The 20,230-nt window shown below is 36.6% G+C and overlaps 3 protein-coding genes across 3 annotated transcripts in view; 2 read left to right on the top strand and 1 right to left on the bottom strand.

The window, feature by feature from the left end:
• Positions 1-1,294: 1,294 nt before the first annotated feature.
• Positions 1,295-14,369, bottom strand: kiaa0753 (KIAA0753 ortholog). The gene is made up of 18 exons (XM_087795844.1): positions 13,952-14,369; positions 13,417-13,686; positions 13,076-13,349; positions 12,870-12,979; positions 12,732-12,794; positions 12,302-12,523; positions 11,550-11,724; positions 11,038-11,207; positions 10,837-10,958; positions 10,388-10,540; positions 10,071-10,160; positions 8,848-8,935; positions 8,678-8,743; positions 8,366-8,539; positions 8,131-8,212; positions 7,830-7,944; positions 2,999-3,226; positions 1,295-1,890 (listed from the first exon to the last, which is right to left on the bottom strand). The coding sequence occupies exons 1-18, from the start codon at positions 13,979-13,981 to the stop codon at positions 1,749-1,751; spliced, it is 2,574 nt and encodes an 857-aa protein (XP_087651970.1). The 5' UTR covers positions 13,982-14,369; the 3' UTR covers positions 1,295-1,748.
• A 186-nt stretch (positions 14,370-14,555) lies between these two features.
• Positions 14,556-17,304, top strand: txndc17 (thioredoxin domain containing 17). Its single transcript, XM_087795845.1, has 4 exons — positions 14,556-14,801; positions 14,873-14,954; positions 16,872-16,947; positions 17,055-17,304. Exons 1-4 carry the CDS (start codon positions 14,657-14,659, stop codon positions 17,121-17,123), a joined length of 372 nt encoding a protein of 123 aa, XP_087651971.1. The 5' UTR covers positions 14,556-14,656; the 3' UTR covers positions 17,124-17,304.
• Positions 17,305-18,829: 1,525 nt separating this feature from the next.
• nxn (nucleoredoxin) overlaps positions 18,830-20,230 on the top strand; it is a 48,450-nt gene continuing 47,049 nt past the window's right edge. Inside the window, exon 1 of the mRNA XM_087795795.1 lies at positions 18,830-19,311. Coding sequence (XP_087651921.1) covers positions 19,003-19,311 — 309 coding nt within the window. The 5' untranslated portion in view covers positions 18,830-19,002. The remainder of the gene's footprint in view (positions 19,312-20,230) is intronic.

Below are 20,230 nucleotides of genomic sequence, written 5' to 3'. Positions count from 1 at the left end.
TCGTCACACCAGCTGTGTGAGAACATTAAAGATGATCGCTCACTTCAAAGGAAAATAAATATGTAATGTTGTTCTTAATCTAAACCAAGTTTAGCATTTAACACCATATGTACTAAGAATGAAATCTAACAGGTGTAGAACAGTGGACCCGGAGTTCACACTGCTGGCACTGAAATCGTTTAAATTGTAAACGCTATTAATAAATATTCACTTTTAAAAATGATTTCAAAATAACGTGAGATTTGTTAAAGTGCAACTAAGTAATTTATATTTATAGAGCGCTTTTCTAGACCAGGGTCACAAAGCGCTTAAACAATAAAGAAAATGCTCAAAAAATGTAAACTCTCCTTACTTACATGTTTCGAATGTTGTTGAAGTCTTCCACTCCAAGATGCAATAAGTCTCTTGTAATGACATCCATGTTTGGAAGGTGTTACTTTATAAAGCCCCCCCCCCCCGTCTGAAATCTCAGCGAACGAGAGTTTACGAGAGCGAAGCACATTATGAAGTAATAACAGACTGTACTCTTCTGGCCAGCAGTAATTACGCCCACTTTGTTTATACAATCAGTCCCTTGGAGGTGGAGAATGGGAATGATGACAAGCGGTGACAAACCTCAATGCTCGACCAATCACAATAGAGTGGGTATGTAAGGGGTAGACAAGATGGTTGGGGCGTAAGGAAATCTTCTGTGCAAATATTTCAATGCAAAGTTTTTTTGTACAAACAGACACATACTGATGAGTATAATAGAGGTACAAGCTATTTAAGACACACTTAAATCAACACATTAGATCAATGACATTGATATACTGGAACAAATTTTAATGATGTCATTATCATCATCATGATAATGTGTCAGTCACTCAGATCCACAGATCAGTCAGAAGACAATGTGATGTTGGGGTTGGGATTATTTTTAGATTCATTCGTTTATTTTCAGAGACAAAAGTGTACGTTAATTTTAATGTGGCGTCTGGAGCTCAGTTGTTGTGTTCATCTTCAATCAAGGTGATGCACTTAAACAAATTCAAATACCTCTGTGGTGCTCGTCTGTTACATCCTTCTTGTATTGAAACATGACCAATTGTTCTTACAAAAAATTAAATAATTCTGTATATTTTAAGTTTGTTTGTTTGTTGTGGGAGACCCCAGTCTTTCAACTGCTGCGTGAATATTAAATGGTAAAAAATAATAAAATGACTACATTTCATCTCTGAATGCATTTTGGCTATATTTAAGACAGAGTGGAGCAGTCTGAGCACATTGTGTAGCAGGAAGAGGAATAGACTCGTTCAAGAAACAGGTTTACTTTATTTTACTCCCAAGATCCAAAAACAAACAGTAGTTGACTGAGTACATGTCCGTAAATGTGAGTGTACTCCCTTTTATAGGCTAAAAACCTGACTAGGTAGTCCCCCTCAAGCCCGAAAGAGCTGGGACAGGCAGACCAAGACATAACATGAAGGCACAGGTTGAGAAAAACTCTTGTGACAAAAGAAGATAAGAAACAAATCCATCAGTGACATTATATATCCCATCTCATACTTAAAAAAAACTTCTTATGGAGTGTAAATCACATAGTTGTCATTTAAATAACAGTTTGAATACCCCATGATTTCTATTATAGACTCACAAACATCAAACCAGAACAGTTCAACCTCAAACATATAGAGGGTTAAATGAGTGTGCAAAAACAAATTAAAAAAAATAACACTGCTTGAAAAAAAAGATAAAGAAAAGAACACTCATGTGGGCAGAACCCGAGCAGAAGGCCTGACTGGGTGAAGGAACTCAGAAGTGAAGATGGCTTCTGCATATTCCTCCGCAACATCCTGGAATTCTGCTGCGATGTCAGCCATGGCCTCGGACAGGAATTCCTCTGCAAGACTGCGGAAGAGGGAGATTGAATCATTTTAAATAGACTTTCTTTTAAAGCTTTAAGTGTAATAAGACACGTGTAGATCCCTCATTGACCACATGCATGTCTGTGATCTTAAGTAGCAACACTGTTTACGTGCAAAGAAGTGAAGCAAAGTGTGATGTTTGTACCTCGGATTAATTACTATAAATGACCAGTGTGTCCCCGCCTGTGGTCCTAAGTAGCTGGGACAAATAGACCATCTGGAATACTAAGAGATTTTTGAGGCTTTATACAACAAAAAAGCAGTTGTGAAGAAAGAACTTTCAGGGGAAGAACGAGGTAAGCGTTGCACTGCTTTCATCCAGAATCCTATTTTATAATCTTTATCTGGGTCAACACACACTGAGACCACAGCGGGGTAACGCTGTCACACACACACAAACACTCTAGATCACTTTATTAGGGTCGCAGATGGGAGAAAATAAACCTACTTAGATTCATAAGACCTTTTACTTAATCAAGTCTGAATGATTCATGTCTTGAACAAGAAATTATTTTCCATAGGTTACAAGGTTCAAATACATTTGAATTTATCCCTACATTTACAGCAATGTTTGCTGGTCCCATGCACATATTTGCATTGCTTTATTGACATTAACATGACGAATTCTACCTTATAACCAAACATTGAACACAACACCTTTTTTTTTTACAAAATCTGTATCATGAATTCAATTTATTTCATGTGCTGGAAAAAGGGACCCAGCTGAAACTCTATAAAGTCGATTAAAATTCATCTGTAGAAAGAATTGAAGTCGCACAGATGAGAGGGCGTCTTCTGCATTGCACCAACTCAAGAATTCTGTTTAGTATGCAAATTCATGTTAGGGAGAAAACAGCAGCGGCACAGTAGGCACACCACTCAACTTGGCGTGTTCTACTCAGAAGCATAAACAGCAAGTGCCAAAATCCAGGTCGCAGTAGAGAAATGAGTTAGAGGGAAACAGATTTGTCTCATGCTGCTGACAGGCGTGATTCAACAAGACTGTTTGAATGTTGCGCTTAATTATACTAAAAAAGATACTTAATTAATCAAATTATTTTGAATTCTAACTATTGATTGTGGAGTCATACCTATCTGCGATGGCCCAGGAGTTGTAGCCAGCAAGAGCCTCGCCAGCCCTGTCCTGCAGGTGAAAATTATACACTTCCCGGTATCTGTAGATGCTCCTCAGCGTGTCTCGTGGAACAGAAACAACAGTTGCTACTTTCTCTGCCGGACCTGGGAACGTGGTGCTTCTGGTACAGGGCGGATGTCTTTCTCGAGGAGATTCCTCTGTCTCGCCATTTTCTGACAGCACTCTGTTGAAACAACAATTTAGATTTAGGTTAGATTTAAAAAGCAGCCGCATCAGAGTGATTAATGTAAAGAGGGACCTATCTGTGTCGGCCTCTAGCTACATTAAAGCTAGTTGGGGGCTCAGCTGGACATCACCAGGTTTTAGGAAAATTCTGCATTCACATGTCAGCCTAGTTACATGACTCCTTGTGTTATATTTAGTGTTGCAGCATTTTCCAAAGTGGGTTTCCCTCATGCACCCCAGATTCAATGCAACTGGTTTCTCACAAACACGGTTCCAAAATTTAAAATCCTGCTGGATCAAACTTGGTCTGATTTTATTAGGCAGACAACAGACGTGTGCAGTGATTAAAACAATAAATTTTAAACATTGAAAAAAGTGTCACGGTGTGCACAGTTTGATCCATTTGCAAAGTTACAATACTTCATCTTATCTTGGATCAATTTCTTTTCTTCTTCTCCCTCTGTAATTATTTTCCTTTCTTTGTTTGGGAACCATAGACATAATGTATGCAAGCTATTTATGGCGAGAGGCGAAGGCCACAGAGACTGACTACACATTCTTGCATTAACATAAAATTAACATCGCTATGTATTTCAACTGTGGGAGGAAAGCAGTATAGGAAATATCAACATGCACAAGAATTTAAACTTCAAAGTTGCTCCAAACAGAGTATTCTACTCTTTATAAAAAGATATCAAACTAAAGTAAAATTGCCATCTCAAATCAAAGGGTAGTCCGTCTCGATTCAGAAAACATTGAGCTCATTTCAAATACATTTGTTCGCAAACAAAAGGGGCCAGTTCAGTAGACGAAACAGCACATGAAAGGTTGAGAATAATGCCCAGAGGCTCTTTTATCTTCATTGATTTCTTTGACCTGCTGATGGAACAGTCGCCATTAGTTAAGCACTGGGCGATTGGGGTCTCTGCCTTTGCCCCTCACCATGGATACACTGTTTTATGTGCGGCTCTTTCTTTTGCAAGAAAAAAAAATCTCTTTTTTATTGACGTGTCTCATAAAACAATGTCACATTGTGGTTTTATGAGACTGATTATAGTCTTAGTGTCATCATTTGCTACAATCATCCGCCCTCTTGTGACAGCTCATCGATTGAAGAACATTGTCTGACTTGTTTCAGAATAATTATCAAACACCTCACTCGCTTTATTCTACCAACATTATCTTCTCTCCATTTTTAATTTAAAAGTACATTTGTGTGGAATGATTTTTACCCTGGGCACAGTTACTTATCTTAAAAGAAGTAACTCGGGAAGCATGGCAGAGCCAACTCTATCAGATGATGATGTTGGGCTCTGGGGTAGTTGAGTGTTAGGAATAACAAACGACTGTCAGAACAGCAGCCGCGAGTCTGTACAAAGAAAATCCCTCAGGAGGCCAACAAAACAACAAAATAAGATCTCTGGGTTACTTTACTCAAAACTGAATTACTGCATTTATTTCCAAAACAAGGGTGTAGCAGTTAAAAAATAGCCTGCTGACAAGTACCAGACATGTGTTGAAGATGGACTGGTGATTACGGAGATCAAGATGGTGTACAGCAAATTTGTTACATTTTTGGATGCTACATGATAAACTAGTGATGCCATCTTTAAGATAGAGTAGCAAGCTTAAACTAATAAAAGAGATCACTAAACTAGAAATGGAGAAGTCAAAAAATGATTTTATGACAATTTATGTCAACTGGTTCTGAATTTGGTCTCATGAATTTTACTTCCTCTGTTACAGTAATGTAGTAGTTTACAAACTTTATTTGCTGCAACCTCATTGGCAGATAAAAAAGCTTGCAGTAAAAAAACTACATTCATTGCATCAGATTTCCAGGAAGTAAATAGAGACGCACGGGGCTGTATATAGCCCCCCCGAGTTCGCTTTAATTCCTTAACAGAGGGGTTGCTTACTTTGCTGCACCATAGATCAATTCAACATAGTCTTTATGTATACGGACTTAAGTCTTAAGGTAAAAACTGCAAAAATAAAAAGCATACAAATAAACAAAAGTGCATGAAAAATACATCTGACCGTTAGGCTGAGTCAACAGGAACCCTGGCTTGGGTTCTCTGCAACATGATTTTCCAACATAGAGTTTTTGTTCAGTTCTTTTCATTAGTTGAAAAGCTTACTTTTCCAGTAAACCTGACACGAACAAGCATCTTGACCTTTGCAGAGTCAAGGCTAATGTTACAGTACAAAATTATATATACATACTAAGATGGTAACAGTTTCAGTAAACACTATAAAGGATAATCCTTTTTTGGCTACTACGATTGCTTTAAATGCAAAAGTTCTTAAACAAATAACTCCCGATAGCGTTAATAACCTTAAAAACAATGTCATGCATGTGACAGGAATCGACAGAAAGCATACAGGCATTCAGTTGAGGTACAACATACTCTTCTATGGAGGTTTTAAGATCCATCTAAGATGAAATGCTTATCTTAATCTACAAACAATTAAGCTCAGATGATGGTTTAAACAATCAGCCTAATATGTTGTGGCACCTTGTTTCTTTAGGCTGTTGGTGGCAAATGCTCAGTGAAAGATCACAGACACACTCAAATCGTATTAACTCCTACTGAAAGCCAATACACGCCGACACTTTCTAAATAAAAGCTAAAGGGATGTGAAAGCCTTTACTCTGCTGAGCCTCTGCTACAATAGCCCCATAATTTTAAAGAATAAAATAAATCCTTTGTTGCTGACAAGGATCATTAATATTTACCAAGCAGCCTTTTATTTTAAGAACGTGGGGCAACATGGTCGGCCCCTGAAGAAAACTCTGTACAAACTAAAACCGCCCACTCGGCACAGAGCTTTCCACTTCAATACTTCTAATTTTTCCACCGGGGAAGATTCCAGGTGGTCCCGTTTCCAAAGCTTTTCTTCATCATAACTGTCAGCACACGGCAAATGAAAATGCATTGTTGGTTGTCATGACTGCTATAAAGACAATCAGTTGGCTATAAATGAAAAGAATGAAGCCAATTTTTCTATTTTTTTTGCCCCTTAAATCTACTCCAAAGTACTTCAGTGGAGACCCTTCATTGTAGGACTAATGTGTCTTCTTTATATATGAAAGGAGCAGACAGACGCGCACATAAAATGGTAATTGTCATGAACATGCTTGGTACGACACATCTTTACAAAAGCCTCCTCAAGATTAATTCAATGAGTATGTTGAGCATTGTTGTATGAATAAATAAACAACTGCCTCAGTGAAATAGAATTTAAAATGCTTTAAAGTGATCGACAACTCTTCACTGCTAATAACAATATACATAAAGGGAGCATAAAATCCTATTGTGTTGTGTGAAAGGTGGCTTTTAGCAACAAATAAATAATTATTTTAAATTTTTACTTTTGTAACAACTTTGCAGGGACGTTTAAAATGGTGATAAAATGAGAAATAAAACTTGTGATAAATAAAACTCCGCTCCAGCACAAAATGTGACTGTGTCTTCAAATCGCTGGATTACAAACATCCCACACTCACAAGAATGTGATTCAAAATGGATAAAAACTCCCAAAAATAGAAGCATTGGAAAAATCTGAATTCTAAACCTTCAGCTTGTGCACATCATCACAAGGTGAGTTACATAATGATGCCAAAAATATCTCTTAACTTGTTTGACGTGCAACATGTCAGAGTCTGTTGCAGGTAAGCCTTTAAATCTGTCAGATAATCTGTCGTAAACCATGAAGTTCTTCTACACCTGGTTCACAAAGGCATCTGCAGCCAGTTCTTTCTGCCAAAATTTTTTTCTGTAAGAGTCCCTTCTGTTTGGAATTCACTGGTGGACAGCTCTATGATAAAATAATGCAACATGCTGACTCTTCGGTCTCAACAGCTCAGATCTCCCCCCTTTTTGTGAAGTTCTCATTAATTTGAGAACAACAGCTGTGTCGATACCTCAGGGTAGAGGAAGGTCTCTGTGTGGAACCTCCGGAGTCAGGAATAGACTGTGCCCGGCTGTACGGTAGGTAAAAAAGTGTTGTGGATTACCAAGTTCTCCCAGTGGGAAGGCAATTATGCCTTAGTGACAATTCATGCAAGAAAAACATCAACAGCACATTGTCTGGATAAAATGTTCTAATTTCTCTATTAGTCTAGTCCAGATCTGGGTGAAAAATGCAAGCCAGTATTTTTTTTTCATACAATCGCCCAACCCTACATTTTTATTAAATAATTATTTTATTTTGTATTTCAAGTGAAACTGTTTAAAAATAAATATTATTGTGGATTTATATTGACATTATTTATAAGGATGCAGGTTTTCATCCTGCGATAAAGCCTTTAAGGAAACTGAAGTTAAAAGAAGAAGAACTAATACTCCCTTATGCATAATAATCTTTCATGATAACAGTTTCACCTTTTGCTTAAATTATGGTAATACAGCCAATATGCATAACATCCGCTGACAAGAGTTAAATAGGTCAGGCACAGTCATTACAGTCTAATTATTATTTAGGGAACAGTCCAAATTAGAACCGTCATCACAAAACAGCAGGGAGCAGCAAGTTGAAATAAAAATTGATTCAAGGGGAAAGCAAAAGAAAAGAGAAAGCAGGACGCTGTAACCTACCCAGTATCCAAGGGTCTCTCTAGGACAATATCAGCTTCAGGGTTCAGACTTAAAACCGGCCTTGTGATTCTAATTGGCTGCGGAGAAATTGGCCTTGAACCAGAGGATTGAAGTCCTGGGTAATACCAGGAGGGGAAGAGAGGGAGGCGGAAGTTGTTGAGTTTGAGGCAGATGGATGAAACAAAAGAGGAAAACAGAGTTAGAATACAAATGAGGACGTTACTTGTTAAACCTGCAGCAGCACTACACCACCTAGAGGATCCATCCAGAACTAATCAGTTAGACAATTATATTGATGTACCTGTTCCTCCTGGACGCCCCCAGTGTTGTGGGTCTGAATAGGTAATGGAAGCAAACCTCCTCCTCACTTCCTCATGGTCCCTCTGCTCAGATAGAAACAGATACTGTAAACACTGTGACCACCAATGATATACAGCCACAGCTGAGCTGTCACTAAAGATAATCTGATCCTCCGTGACCTTTCTGGTACTGCGGTGACCTTTCTGTGGACAACTCATCTGCGGGGTACCACTCACCTGTATCTCCTCCATACGTAGCAGCATGCTCTCAAGGGTGGGGGCTCGTTGGCCGTGCCTGGTCGTGCTCTGAGAGGGTCTGTGCATCTCAGCCCCCCTCATTGCTGGTGCAGCATCCTCACGCAACAAATCTTCCAAAATGGCTTCGCTCAGCTGTTCAGCCCTCTCTGCTGCCTGCAGGGACACAACATTCACGAGAACAGAAGACAGATTATTGAGCCGATTGCAACATTTCCCCATTCATGGGTTATTCAAAAGGTGGTCCAAGTATCTCATCTCCTGTGAGTTATTGGCAGCAGTAACAAGACTCACCATCTCCGCTTCTGTCTCAGACAACCTCAGGGAAGAACTCGCAACATTCCCTGTCAGGCTTGTTTGCTATATCAAGCATAAAAATAGGTGTTCCAATTAAGAATAGATTTGGCCAAAATCTCCTCTGGCCTTTGTGACAATTAAATTATTAAAAATGTAAACAAACTAACCTTCACTTCATCAAGCAGTGGCTGAATTCTCTGTCTGACTTTTTGCTCTGCTCTCTCTGCCCACTGGGTGGGTGAAATTATGTCCGACCTGAAAACAAACACAACCTTTGAGATAACATTACGGTATTCAATTACTTGATTAAAACGTAATCTTGTCATTTATTTTCCTTGCACGAGGTCACATTACTCATTAGCATTCCCCCATTACCGCAGTCAGGACACTGTGATATTTGGAGTCTCTAATGAAACAAGATTTAATTTAATCTATCAACAGCAACAAGGATCTTTTAATCACTTGAAAAGAGAACTGGATGACATTGAGGCAAATATTTTCTGACTATGAAACGTTTGGTCATAAATTAGTGTTAGAGTATTTTACTGTGATGTTAAATAACATTTGACTTTTATTTAATACTTTTAATTTCAATGATTTCAGGATGAAATGAATGAGATCAGTTGATTCAAATTACTACAGATTGAGTTTTAGGGTATCTTTTTAGATGAGCCGATAGATGATTTCAATGCTAGACAGACAGAAAGAGGATCAGGTTTATCTATTCAAGAAATATATTAATGTTTGTTTTACACATAATGCTTCTGGCATTTTTTTTTCCCCTGAAGCTTTACCATGTGGACAACCCACTTGTCCATCTTATCTGGCAGAATACTTTTTTTAAACTATGGATGATTATTTTTACACTTATAAAACACACATACAGTATATATCCAACATTATAAATGAATTTAAAAAAACTTGCTTGGATTGTTACTTTTTCATTGGCGTATGTCATACACACTATACTTACACCTATAGTATCCTCTATAAAAGAATGTAGAAAAATGTTTAACTCATAACTTTATAAGGTTATTACATTCATTATTTTTTTCTAGATAATTCTTTTTTGCCTCTTATTAAGAACAAGGGCATTATTGAAATACCTGGAAACCTAAGACCTAGAGGAGCAAAGCCTTTGCTTGGGAAATCAAAAAATCGAAAAATTATTTTAAATTAAAGTGTTTTTATACTGCAATATTGTGTAAACTATTTATTCATATTTAGGATAATTTAATAAAATGAATACAAAATTAAAGAATTCCCAATAGCATTAAAACATTTTTTGTTCTATATCATTAGTTTTTCCCGCCAAAACTTTAGTCTTTTCAACGACGAACCAAAATCCTTAAAATTTGCATGGTCTTGTTATTTCAAAGAAGCTCTTTACCTCAATCTTTGAAGGCGTTCGCCCTCTTGCTTGCTCAACTGGTTTAGTTCCTTCAGCCTTCTTTCAGTCATTGTATCCAGCCAGGCACATCTGAACAAAACAGGTAACCTCAAATCAGCAATTCTCTCTTTAAAGGGTTGCAAAACTTTAAGTCCTTCAAACATGATAGAAATGAGGAAAAGAGGAACAAAGTCAAGAACTAAACTACGTCAGAGATCTCCGATTTAATCAGTTAGGCAATTACGGTGACGCATCAGTTTAAATTGAAGTATAAAATGTAAATATACACAAAATGACATTGCTAAAAAGGCAAGCACCTGATTGCTTCTTTCTGTTCTTGGCTTCTTTTTTCTGAGCTCATCGCAGGTTCCTCACCGAAAGACACATCTGTCTTGTGCTTTGGGAGACTCTGTCCGGATTTTTCAGGGAAGAAGAGACAACGAGGTTCTGGTTGGCTCCTTTCAGGTGATCTGTAAGCAGCCAGTCAAATCACAACAATAACTCTTGTCCACATATAACAGCTTAAAATGGAGTAAACTCTGCATTAGCACATTAAACAAAAACTGTGCAGTTCAAGTTTTAGATCAAGCAACAAAATGCATATAAACTTTTGCTTGCAGGATGTATGGGAAAAAGGAATTGTGAAAATGTACTCTTATTTGTATCAAATGATTATAATTACTATGAGTCTGCAGTAAAGAGCATTAGCTCAAAAAGCAGTCAGTAAATGATAGCAATAGTAACTTAACAAGGAACTTATAATTACCGGCCTAGACGAGGAGAGTGAGGCGATGTAGGAATCCAGGGTACCGACTGCTCTTTTGGGGGGATTTGGTTCACTCTCAGCCGGGAAGCAACAGTGGGCTTATGGAAACTGACATCTAGCCTCTGAGAAGAGTCACGTAGAGATTGTAAATATTGCAATGTCTCCTGGGCTGTATAAGAGGAGTTCTATATTCAAAATTACCATCGTTGTTGGCTTGGCCTTCGATTTACTGTGAGGAGTGTCTGACTGTGGAAACCGGAGTTCTATTCCCCTCTGCTGGACAAGATGCTTCAGGCAGCTTCTCAGTGCGTCTTTCCTCGACAAAGGTTGGGAAAATGTAACTTGTGGTTTTTGTGATCGCTTCCTCCTGGCTAGCAACAAAGATAACATATTTTCATATTAGGCAGATTATATGAAACAATCAAATCAACAATATTGAATATCAGCAAATCATTGTTTTTTTTCCAACGACTGTCCCTGTGGATTTTTAAAATTATGAGCACAGGGACTTAAAAGCACCACAATAATATATCAGTTCCCATGGATATCTCAATTACAGCTTTCTTAATGGTTTCCGTGGTTCCTTTTCGGGTCTAATTGAAGGCAGCAGGAGTCATTTTCTTTCCCTCACATTAGGGTGTTTAGTCACAACAGGAAGAGGAGCAGGTTTCCATACCAACAAACAATAAAAGGATCAAAGAATTAGGCCTCACCATGAATATTTCTTTTTGGATTGTTGGATTTAAATCGCCCTCGAGGGTTAGAAATATTAGGTCCTCTGGAGGCTCTATGAGGCGACACGCTGTGATGAGTGGACTGCCTGCCTGGAGGGCTTGCTGGTACATGCGTGAATTGCAGTGTTTGTTTATTCCACACAGAATCTAAAGTCTACAAGGATGAGAGAAAGACGACACTCAGGAACAATATGCAGAATGAACAGAATACCTTTATCAATCTAATATATAAAAAACTTAGGATTTAGGATTGAGTCCTTCTCATCTTATACGTCAATCATGCCTGGTGCAAAAAAAAAAAATTAAGTGTGCACCGATAATTGGTCCAGAATATCTCCCAATTGAAAGGACTGAATTAAAGTCTGTCAGGGAACCAATTAAATAACAAAGATGAACTAATTCAATTTGTTTATGGGCAATACAAACTCTTTGATAGAATAGAAACATAAATACATTGAAATTGGAATAATTGTATTTATCATCAATTCCAGAGCGTTACAAATGCAAACAAATACAATTTAGTATAAATACTTTAAAAATAATATAATAGGTTTAGGGATGTTGGTTTATGTCCACAGATAAAACAGATTAGATGGATGGCTCTCAGTCAAACTAGTAAAACTGAATAGTTGTCTAAGACATTATAAAAAGGACTTTACTTAATAAACATAAACATTATTAAATATTACTTAACAGCTGTTGTGTGTTGCTTGTGGGTTTTCTGATCTTACCTCCAGTTTCTGCAGGATGTTAAGTGCTGCTTCAGGCACAGATGAACCATATTCAAATTCTACTTTGGCTGAACACAAAGAAAGCTGTCGGATCAACTGGCCTAGATGTCTGTGATGAGGTGGCAACATGCCTCGGGACAGATCTTCAATCTGCTGAACGACAACATGCAGGGCCCTGAGAGTCCCACGGTGGGCAGCAGCAAGTCTGTGGACTGCTGTGGACTGAATCACAAAAGAAAACCTTGATGCCAGAGTGCACAAATGACAACAGAAACATAAATATAAATAATATATACATTTGTAAAAGTTAATTATTATCTTGTGAGACTACTTCTTCTGGAAAGCTGTATCAAAATATTTCGTCTACATTCATACATTTTGATGTATTTGTACTGAAATAGAAAAAAATTGGTATAAAAAACGTACACACCTTGTTTGTCTCCCAAACATTCTGGCCATGCAGCTTTGCTATGTCATCTTGAATCTCTTTCACCTGCAATAATTTACAAAAAACACATATTAATATACATTTTAGAAAACACAAAAACCATTCAATGACTACAACTACCTGGTGCTGTAGATCATAAATGAAGCGTGATGAACGAGCTGCCTGTCTCTCTCTGTGTAGCTGTTTTTTTTTTTCTTCGTCAGGGTCCGTTGGTTCTTCCACTTTCTCTTCTAATGAGCAGATGGCATCACAGAAACAAGTACAATTTACAACACAAAAATGTACAATTAATTAAGATAATTATGATATAATATGTTGTGGTTTACCTTTATTGGCTAGTTCTTCAACTTTTTGGACATACAATTCGAGCTCGTTCTGCAGCCTACAAACTTCTAGGCCTAATACTGACTTGTGGCTGTCTACTAATGGCTTAAAGCTAGAAGTTGTACATTTGTGTTCAGCACGATGAATATTAGAAGTTGGACTTTTCTTGTGTATCTGCTTAGTTTGTTTGGTCAGAGGTCTTGATAAAGGTCTGGTTGTTTTCACTTTGGAGCTTAGCACTTTTAACTTTGGCTTAGTTTGCTCCTTTTCTGGATCCTGTCGATGGAGAGGTTGTCAATTAATTTCTTTCTTTCATTCTTTTTATATTCATTCAGTGTGTTACCTGATCCACGCCGCTGGGCTCACATATAGAGTCTTGTTGCTTGGTCGAATTAAGAGACATATTTCTCATATCTCTTTTGGCGAGCATGACTGCTGTGTTGATACTCTCCTCGGTGAGAACACTGAAATTAAACGAGCTTCGGTTGCTGTCCACATTTTTCTGATGTTCCCCAGAGGTAGGCACTAGCTTTTCAATTACAATGACGCTTGGTGTGCTGACACGCATCGCTCTGTTGCTGGTTCTTGCAGGGATGTCCTCATTGAACAAAAGCTGCAGCAACAGAAATGGAGCTTAGAAACATGCATTGAAATTCTTCTTTACATATTAAAGACAGCAATCAAGTGTATAATCCGTCCAAGAAATCAAGTACAGGCCAGAACAACCACCTTATCAAATGACATTCATTCAGATTGTTAAATTACATTTTCATTGGGAATTGAATGCTAGGTATTTGCTGTATGTAAAGCTCGTTTAAATAAAGGTTATCTTTCCGGGGTCGAGCGAAAAGAACAAGGAAGCTAATTCAAACGTTTACCTTTGTTTGTGACATCATCGTAGCCAACATTAAGAGAATGTTTAAATTGTGGCATAAATTCAGCAAGATCGATCCCTTCTTTGCTCTTTAAGTACTTTAGGTATTCCAAAAATAAAATTGAACTCCTACAATTACATTTAGTGTTAAATAATGCAAACGATAGTTAGCATTAGCAAAGTTTCGACGCCCATTCATTTAAAGTTGGACTTATTAAAGAAGTGACATGTTCCACTTTTTGATAATGAAGAAGCATAGTTTAAAATGATAGAAGAAAATAAAAAGTTAAAAAAAACAATACGAGTAGCGTATTATGCGTTAAAACCCAGCTTGACTACAGTTTAAACCGCCGCTATGACAACAAATTACGTCACTTCCTTTTCGAATCAAGTACGGATCACGACGAGGACACCGAAATTACGTTTGCGTTCAAGACTGAAATGATTAAAATTGGAGAAAAAAAAAAAATTTCATCTAAATAGATTTTGACCCATGCGCTGATAAATAGGAAAAATTGTGCTCATTATCTTTGCCTTTAATATTGTTTAAAAAATGAAAAACGTCGCGGTCCCTTTAAAAACCTTTGGACCGGACGTGCAACTGTCATCGTCTGCTTTTAAAGCGGCTTCTTCTTTCCCACCAGGAGTGTCTCTTGTTGCCTCAAGAAACACTTTGTGCCTTCGATCGCGTTACAACTTCAGACCAAGAATGGCGAAGTACGAGGAAGTCAATGTGCGCGGCTATGATGAATTCTGCAGCGCTGTTTCGGACAGAAAAGGAAAGGACATCTTTGCTTACTTCTCTGGTGATAAAGACGCGACAGGAAAGAGTTGGTGTCCAGACTGTGTGCAAGGTAATGGCCATATTATTTAGACAATGACTATAATTGTGAAATTTGACCTTTTATGTTTGTTCTGTTTATAGCTGAGCCGATTGTTAGAGGGGAGATGACACACCTTGCCGAGGGAGCAGTCTTCATCTACTGTCAAGTTGGAGAAAGAGCATAGTCAGCATAAGTTGTTTACTTCAAATCCCTATTAATACTACATGTTGTTATCATTTGATTTCAACATGGAAGATGGAAAACGTTGCAGGGCCAAGTCCTTAGTAACAACCAATTACTTATTTATCAATTATACCACAATCATTTACAAACTATATGATTCAAATAATATGTTCTTTATTTGTGTTATTCATGGATAAAACAAGAAAGTTGTAGATCAGCATCATTATTTGATATACATCGTTGTAGGATTGTTAACAATAATGCACTTAAAATGAAAACATTTGTCATTTTTAAAATCATGTTAAAAGACAACATGTTTTTAGTTTAAAAATGTGTTTATTTATATCTTCATTTTTTTAAATAATAATTTTTGATGTAAGTGAAACAGGTTTTTACATTTGTGTGACGTTCTAGGTTAGATTTGCCGTTTTTCTCTTTTAAAAGAAAGTCGTGTTTGACACATTACAAAAAATGTATAACTTTATAAAATAGCATCTAATAAAATGCAAATTTTCATTCAACATAATTTCAGGGCTGCAAAGGGATTGCTGTTGTATTAACACACAAAGATTATGTGAGCTTTAAATTGAGGAAAATAATTTTGAACGGGAAGAGGCTGCTTGTCTAAGGGCTTCTCTATTTGAGTTGTTTCTGATAACCATATATTTAGCTTTTTTTAAATTATTTTGTAAATGGTATATTTGACTATTAAATCATACAACTATTGCTACTTATTGTCATCGTCCTCCAAAAACATCTAACTTACAAGTGGATTGGCAGGAAGTTAAAAAAAATAGAATGAAAACAATAGAGGAGCTTGTAAAAGTATAATTAATATTATTTGTATAATTATGTCTTGTAATAGAAAATTATTAGAAAATATTGAGGGATAAATGAAGCACACAGTTGTTTACTTCAAATCCCTATTAATACTACATGTTGTTATCATTTCATTTCAACATGGAAGATGGAAAACGTTGCAGGGCCAAGTCCTTAGTAACAACCAATTACTTATTTGTCAATTATACCACAATCATTTACAAACTATATGATTCAAATAATATGTTCTTTATTTGTGTTATTCATGGATAAAACAAGAAAGTTGTAGATCAGCATCATTATTTGATATACATCGTTGTAGGATTGTTAACAATAATGCACTTAAAATGAAAACATTTGTCATTTTTAAAATCATGTTAAAAGACAACATGTTTTTAATTTAAAAATGTGTTTATTTATATCTTCATTTTTTTAAATAATAATTGTTGATGTAAGTGAAACAGGTTTTTACATTTGTGTGACGTTCTAGGCTAGATTTGCCGTTTTTCTCTTTTAAAAGAAAGTCGTGTTTGACACATTACAAAAAATGTATAACTTTATAAAATAGCATCTAATAAAATGCAAATTTTCATTCAACATAATTTCAGGGCTGCAAAGGGATTGCTGTTGTATTAACACACAAAGATTATGTGAGCTTTAAATTGAGGAAAATAATTTTGAACGGGAAGAGGCTGCTTGTCTAAGGGCTTCTCTATTTGAGTTGTTTCTGATAACCATATATTTAGCTTTTTTTTAATTATTTTGTAAATGGTATATTTGACTATTAAATCATACAACTATTGCTACTTATTGTCATCGTCCTCCAAAAACATCTAACTTACAAGTGGATTGGCAGGAAGTTAAAAAAAAATAGAATGAAAACAATAGAGGAGCTTGTAAAAGTATAATTAATATTATTTGTATAATTATGTCTTGTAATAGAAAATTATTAGAAAATATTGAGGGATAAATTAATCATAATTTCTTCATCCGCAGTTTAATTTTTTATTGGTGTAAAAATTGTCTTTATATGGGCAAATCTTCAACATGATAAGTCTATTTTTCAATTATTTTTTATTTATACATGTGGTGTTTCAGTTGGAAGGACTCAAGCAATCCATTTAAGAAGACCTTAAAGCTGACTGGTGTTCCTACTCTTCTTCGATACGGCACAGTAAGATCGCCTCTACCTTACAATTTTCAAACGAACTAACTTCATTCCAGTAAAACGAAAATATATACATGTATATCTATTGTTTAAATCTTCTTTTGTTGTTCCAGCCGCAGAAGTTGGTGGAGGAAGAGTGTTACAAAGCTGAACTGATCAAGATGATGTTCACCGAAGACTGAAGAATCACGGGACGATCAATGATCCTGGTTTTGTTTACTGATACAAATCTAAATGTAAACTTACTGTGATGTATTGAATTTTAAATAAAGTCACTTCTAGATTGCACTTACTTTTCAATTGCAAAAATGTTGTTGTGTCATTCCCCAAACCAAATTCAATAAAGGGGAATCCTTAAACATGTTTTACTTCAATTCTTGTTCCTGTATAGATTTTTCTAGAAGATGGACAAATACATTTTTATATTGTCGTGTGGCAGCCCTACAATGACTACTGTAGATTATACACAATCTGTTCATTGAAGAGTTGTGCTTTATACACGATTCAGGTCCACTTATTTGAATGCATTTTTAAAGTTCCGTTTTTTATAATTGTCATTTGATTTGCAAAGAGTTTTACAAAGAATTTTGCACAATTTTAATTAGTCAATTACGTAAAATATGTTACATTTAGAAACCTTTTATAATGTAAATTATTTTCCTTTTTAATACATCTTTCTCTATTAAACAGAACAATGTTATTCTTATTTTATATTGAATAGATGGATGGATCAATAAAGCATATCCATCACTCCATCTATCTACCTATCTATCCATTTTATTTTTAGTTATTTTAGAGAACATTTTACTGATTTGTAACGTTGAATAATTGAACAAAAGTATTATTCAACTTGATTTAATATTTTCTAGAATAATGCAAAGGTTTGAAAATCTTGGGGGGGGTGGGAAAACACCTGAAACCTTGTTTTCCAAGTCAAGGGCTCTTTATCTTTTGTTGGATTTAATTGATCATTGTGTGAATGCTGGGAAGCATTCATACAATTGAGATCCTGTTCTCCTCCGACCTAAACTTTGTGCCGCTTCTCCTCCCACAAATTTGATCCGATTTGAACCATTCAAACTTTTATCAATTAGCTCGTTTCCGAAATGCGGGCTATGTTCTAGCTTTCTGTTATCTCTTCCACTTTTCCTTTTATTCCTTTTTCTACCCCATTCATTTCAATGGGGAAACTCTTCTACTACTACTTCCACTACTTCCACTATTACTTTTACTACTACTTCTACTACTACATTTACTTTTCTACTACTTCCACATTTACATCTTATTCCACTTCTTCTACTTTAACTACTAATTCCACCAATACTTTAGCTACTACTTCTAATACTACTACTGGCACAGCAGGGCCAGCATTCACACTGCATTTTCTTCTGGAAATGCACTCTTTCTAGTTTCTTTCGTTGTTCAGTTTCTGTCTTGACACTACACAATAATCCCGCTAGATGTCCCTCTCTAAATTGTAATCTCCAATGATGGACACTAGATGGCTCTCTAGTCAAGCGTATGAAAACTATGGTTATCAATTAATATTTTTTTCTTAATTTAAAAATAATACGTTTTATTATATAAAAAAGGTATTTATTGTATAACAATTTACCTAAGATAATTACGATGGGTACTTTAGTTGATGTTTGTGATGCTGATTGATTATAAATGCATCATTTAATTAAATCATTTTTTTTATTTTGATAATGTTGAATTTAAATAAGCAGAGATAAGTCTCTTTTTAAAAAAAAAAAAAAATATATATATATATATGTTCGGATGACGTGGTTGAAAGTAATGAGGGGGAAAACGCAGTCGCTGTTGCAGTCAGGGAGATTTAAGCAGCGCGCATTCCTGCACAGAGCTCACTCCGAAGCACGAGCAGCGGGGACTCACACGCCGCTGAGCCGCTGAGCCGCCGGGACTTCAACCTCAAACGCCCTCCAGGACCGAGCTGAAGGAAGTACCGGCTGTTGCTGGACCATAGCGGGTACATGAGCAGCGGCTCCGGTTGAGGTTAGCAGCGTGTTGCGTGAGGACTTGTGTACGCCGCCGAACATGTCGGAGTTCCTGCCTGCTCTGCTCGGGGAGCGGCTCGTCAACAGCGAGGAAGCCGAGGTGGACGTGCAGTCTCTGGGCGCCGAGCTCTCGCTGCTCGGGCTCTTCTTCGGATGCAGCCTGAACGCGCCGTGCAAGCAGTTCAACGGCAGCCTGTGCGAGTTTTACAACAGGTTCAAGAAGAGTTCCGAGCACAAGGACAAATTGGAAATCGTCTTCATCTCGTCGGACCAGGACCAGAAACACTGGCAGGACTTTGTGCAGGAGATGCCCTGGCCAGCCCTGCCCTTCAAAGACAGACACAAAAAGGTAAGATGACGAGGAGAGGGTCCTGGTTAAACCCCAAATATTCCCATCACACGTTATTAAACGTTAACCTCCTTATCTTAAATGTCTCAACAGTCATGTACAGAGCTTCGTGATAATCCGATTTAACTTATTATTTTACATTAAAATTAAATAACACCCTTTATTTATTATTATTTTATTTCTGTTAAGATGTCCTTTCCGGATTGTAATGTTAAATGTGTGGGGTCACCACATATTAAACATAAAAATATAAATTATGTGAATAAACATTATGATGATGAAAATGATTTGCCTTTATCCCATATATATTTATTACTGAATGACTTGGTGAAATGCAACGTTTTCCTTGAAACGTTTTATTGTTATTGCCCTCCCAGGGTGCTTCATATGTTCGCCTGCCCAGTGGAGGCCTGTTGTTGGCCAACAGCATTTCCTGGATTAGTGCAAACATTATGGTGCCTTCATTGCTTGTTTATTTGTGGTTTGGGGCTTTTAAAGTGGTCTTATTACTGTCTAGATTACTTTCCCTGTGCATTGTATTTTTTTAGTTTAGCCCCAGCATGTGTTTTGCATTAGGATTGTGTTCTATTTATCTTTCCTTGCATACATTTATCCCTTGACTCTACAACATTACATTTATTTACAGGAGGATAAAAATGTATTATGATTCAATATAAAGTGCCTCCTGCTGGGGTTTTAAATATCATAATTTTAATTATCTAAACATTAATGTTAAATAAATATCCGTGGCCTCATGAAATAAGCAATATATTATTACATACATAAATACATTCTTGTCAGACTTAAGATTATTATTTTGTTTGTATTCTGTTACCAAACTATTGTATGCGTCTGCACATCACTAAGGCCTGTGACGTTAGACTAAGAATATAAACTCGCCTGACCTTTACTGGGCCGT

Source organism: Callionymus lyra, chromosome 7, assembly GCF_982586985.1.
Source record: "Callionymus lyra chromosome 7, fCalLyr1.hap1.1, whole genome shotgun sequence".
In the NCBI taxonomy this organism is placed as follows: domain Eukaryota; kingdom Metazoa; phylum Chordata; class Actinopteri; order Syngnathiformes; family Callionymidae; genus Callionymus; species Callionymus lyra.
This window is presented reverse-complemented; position numbering and strand designations above follow the sequence as displayed.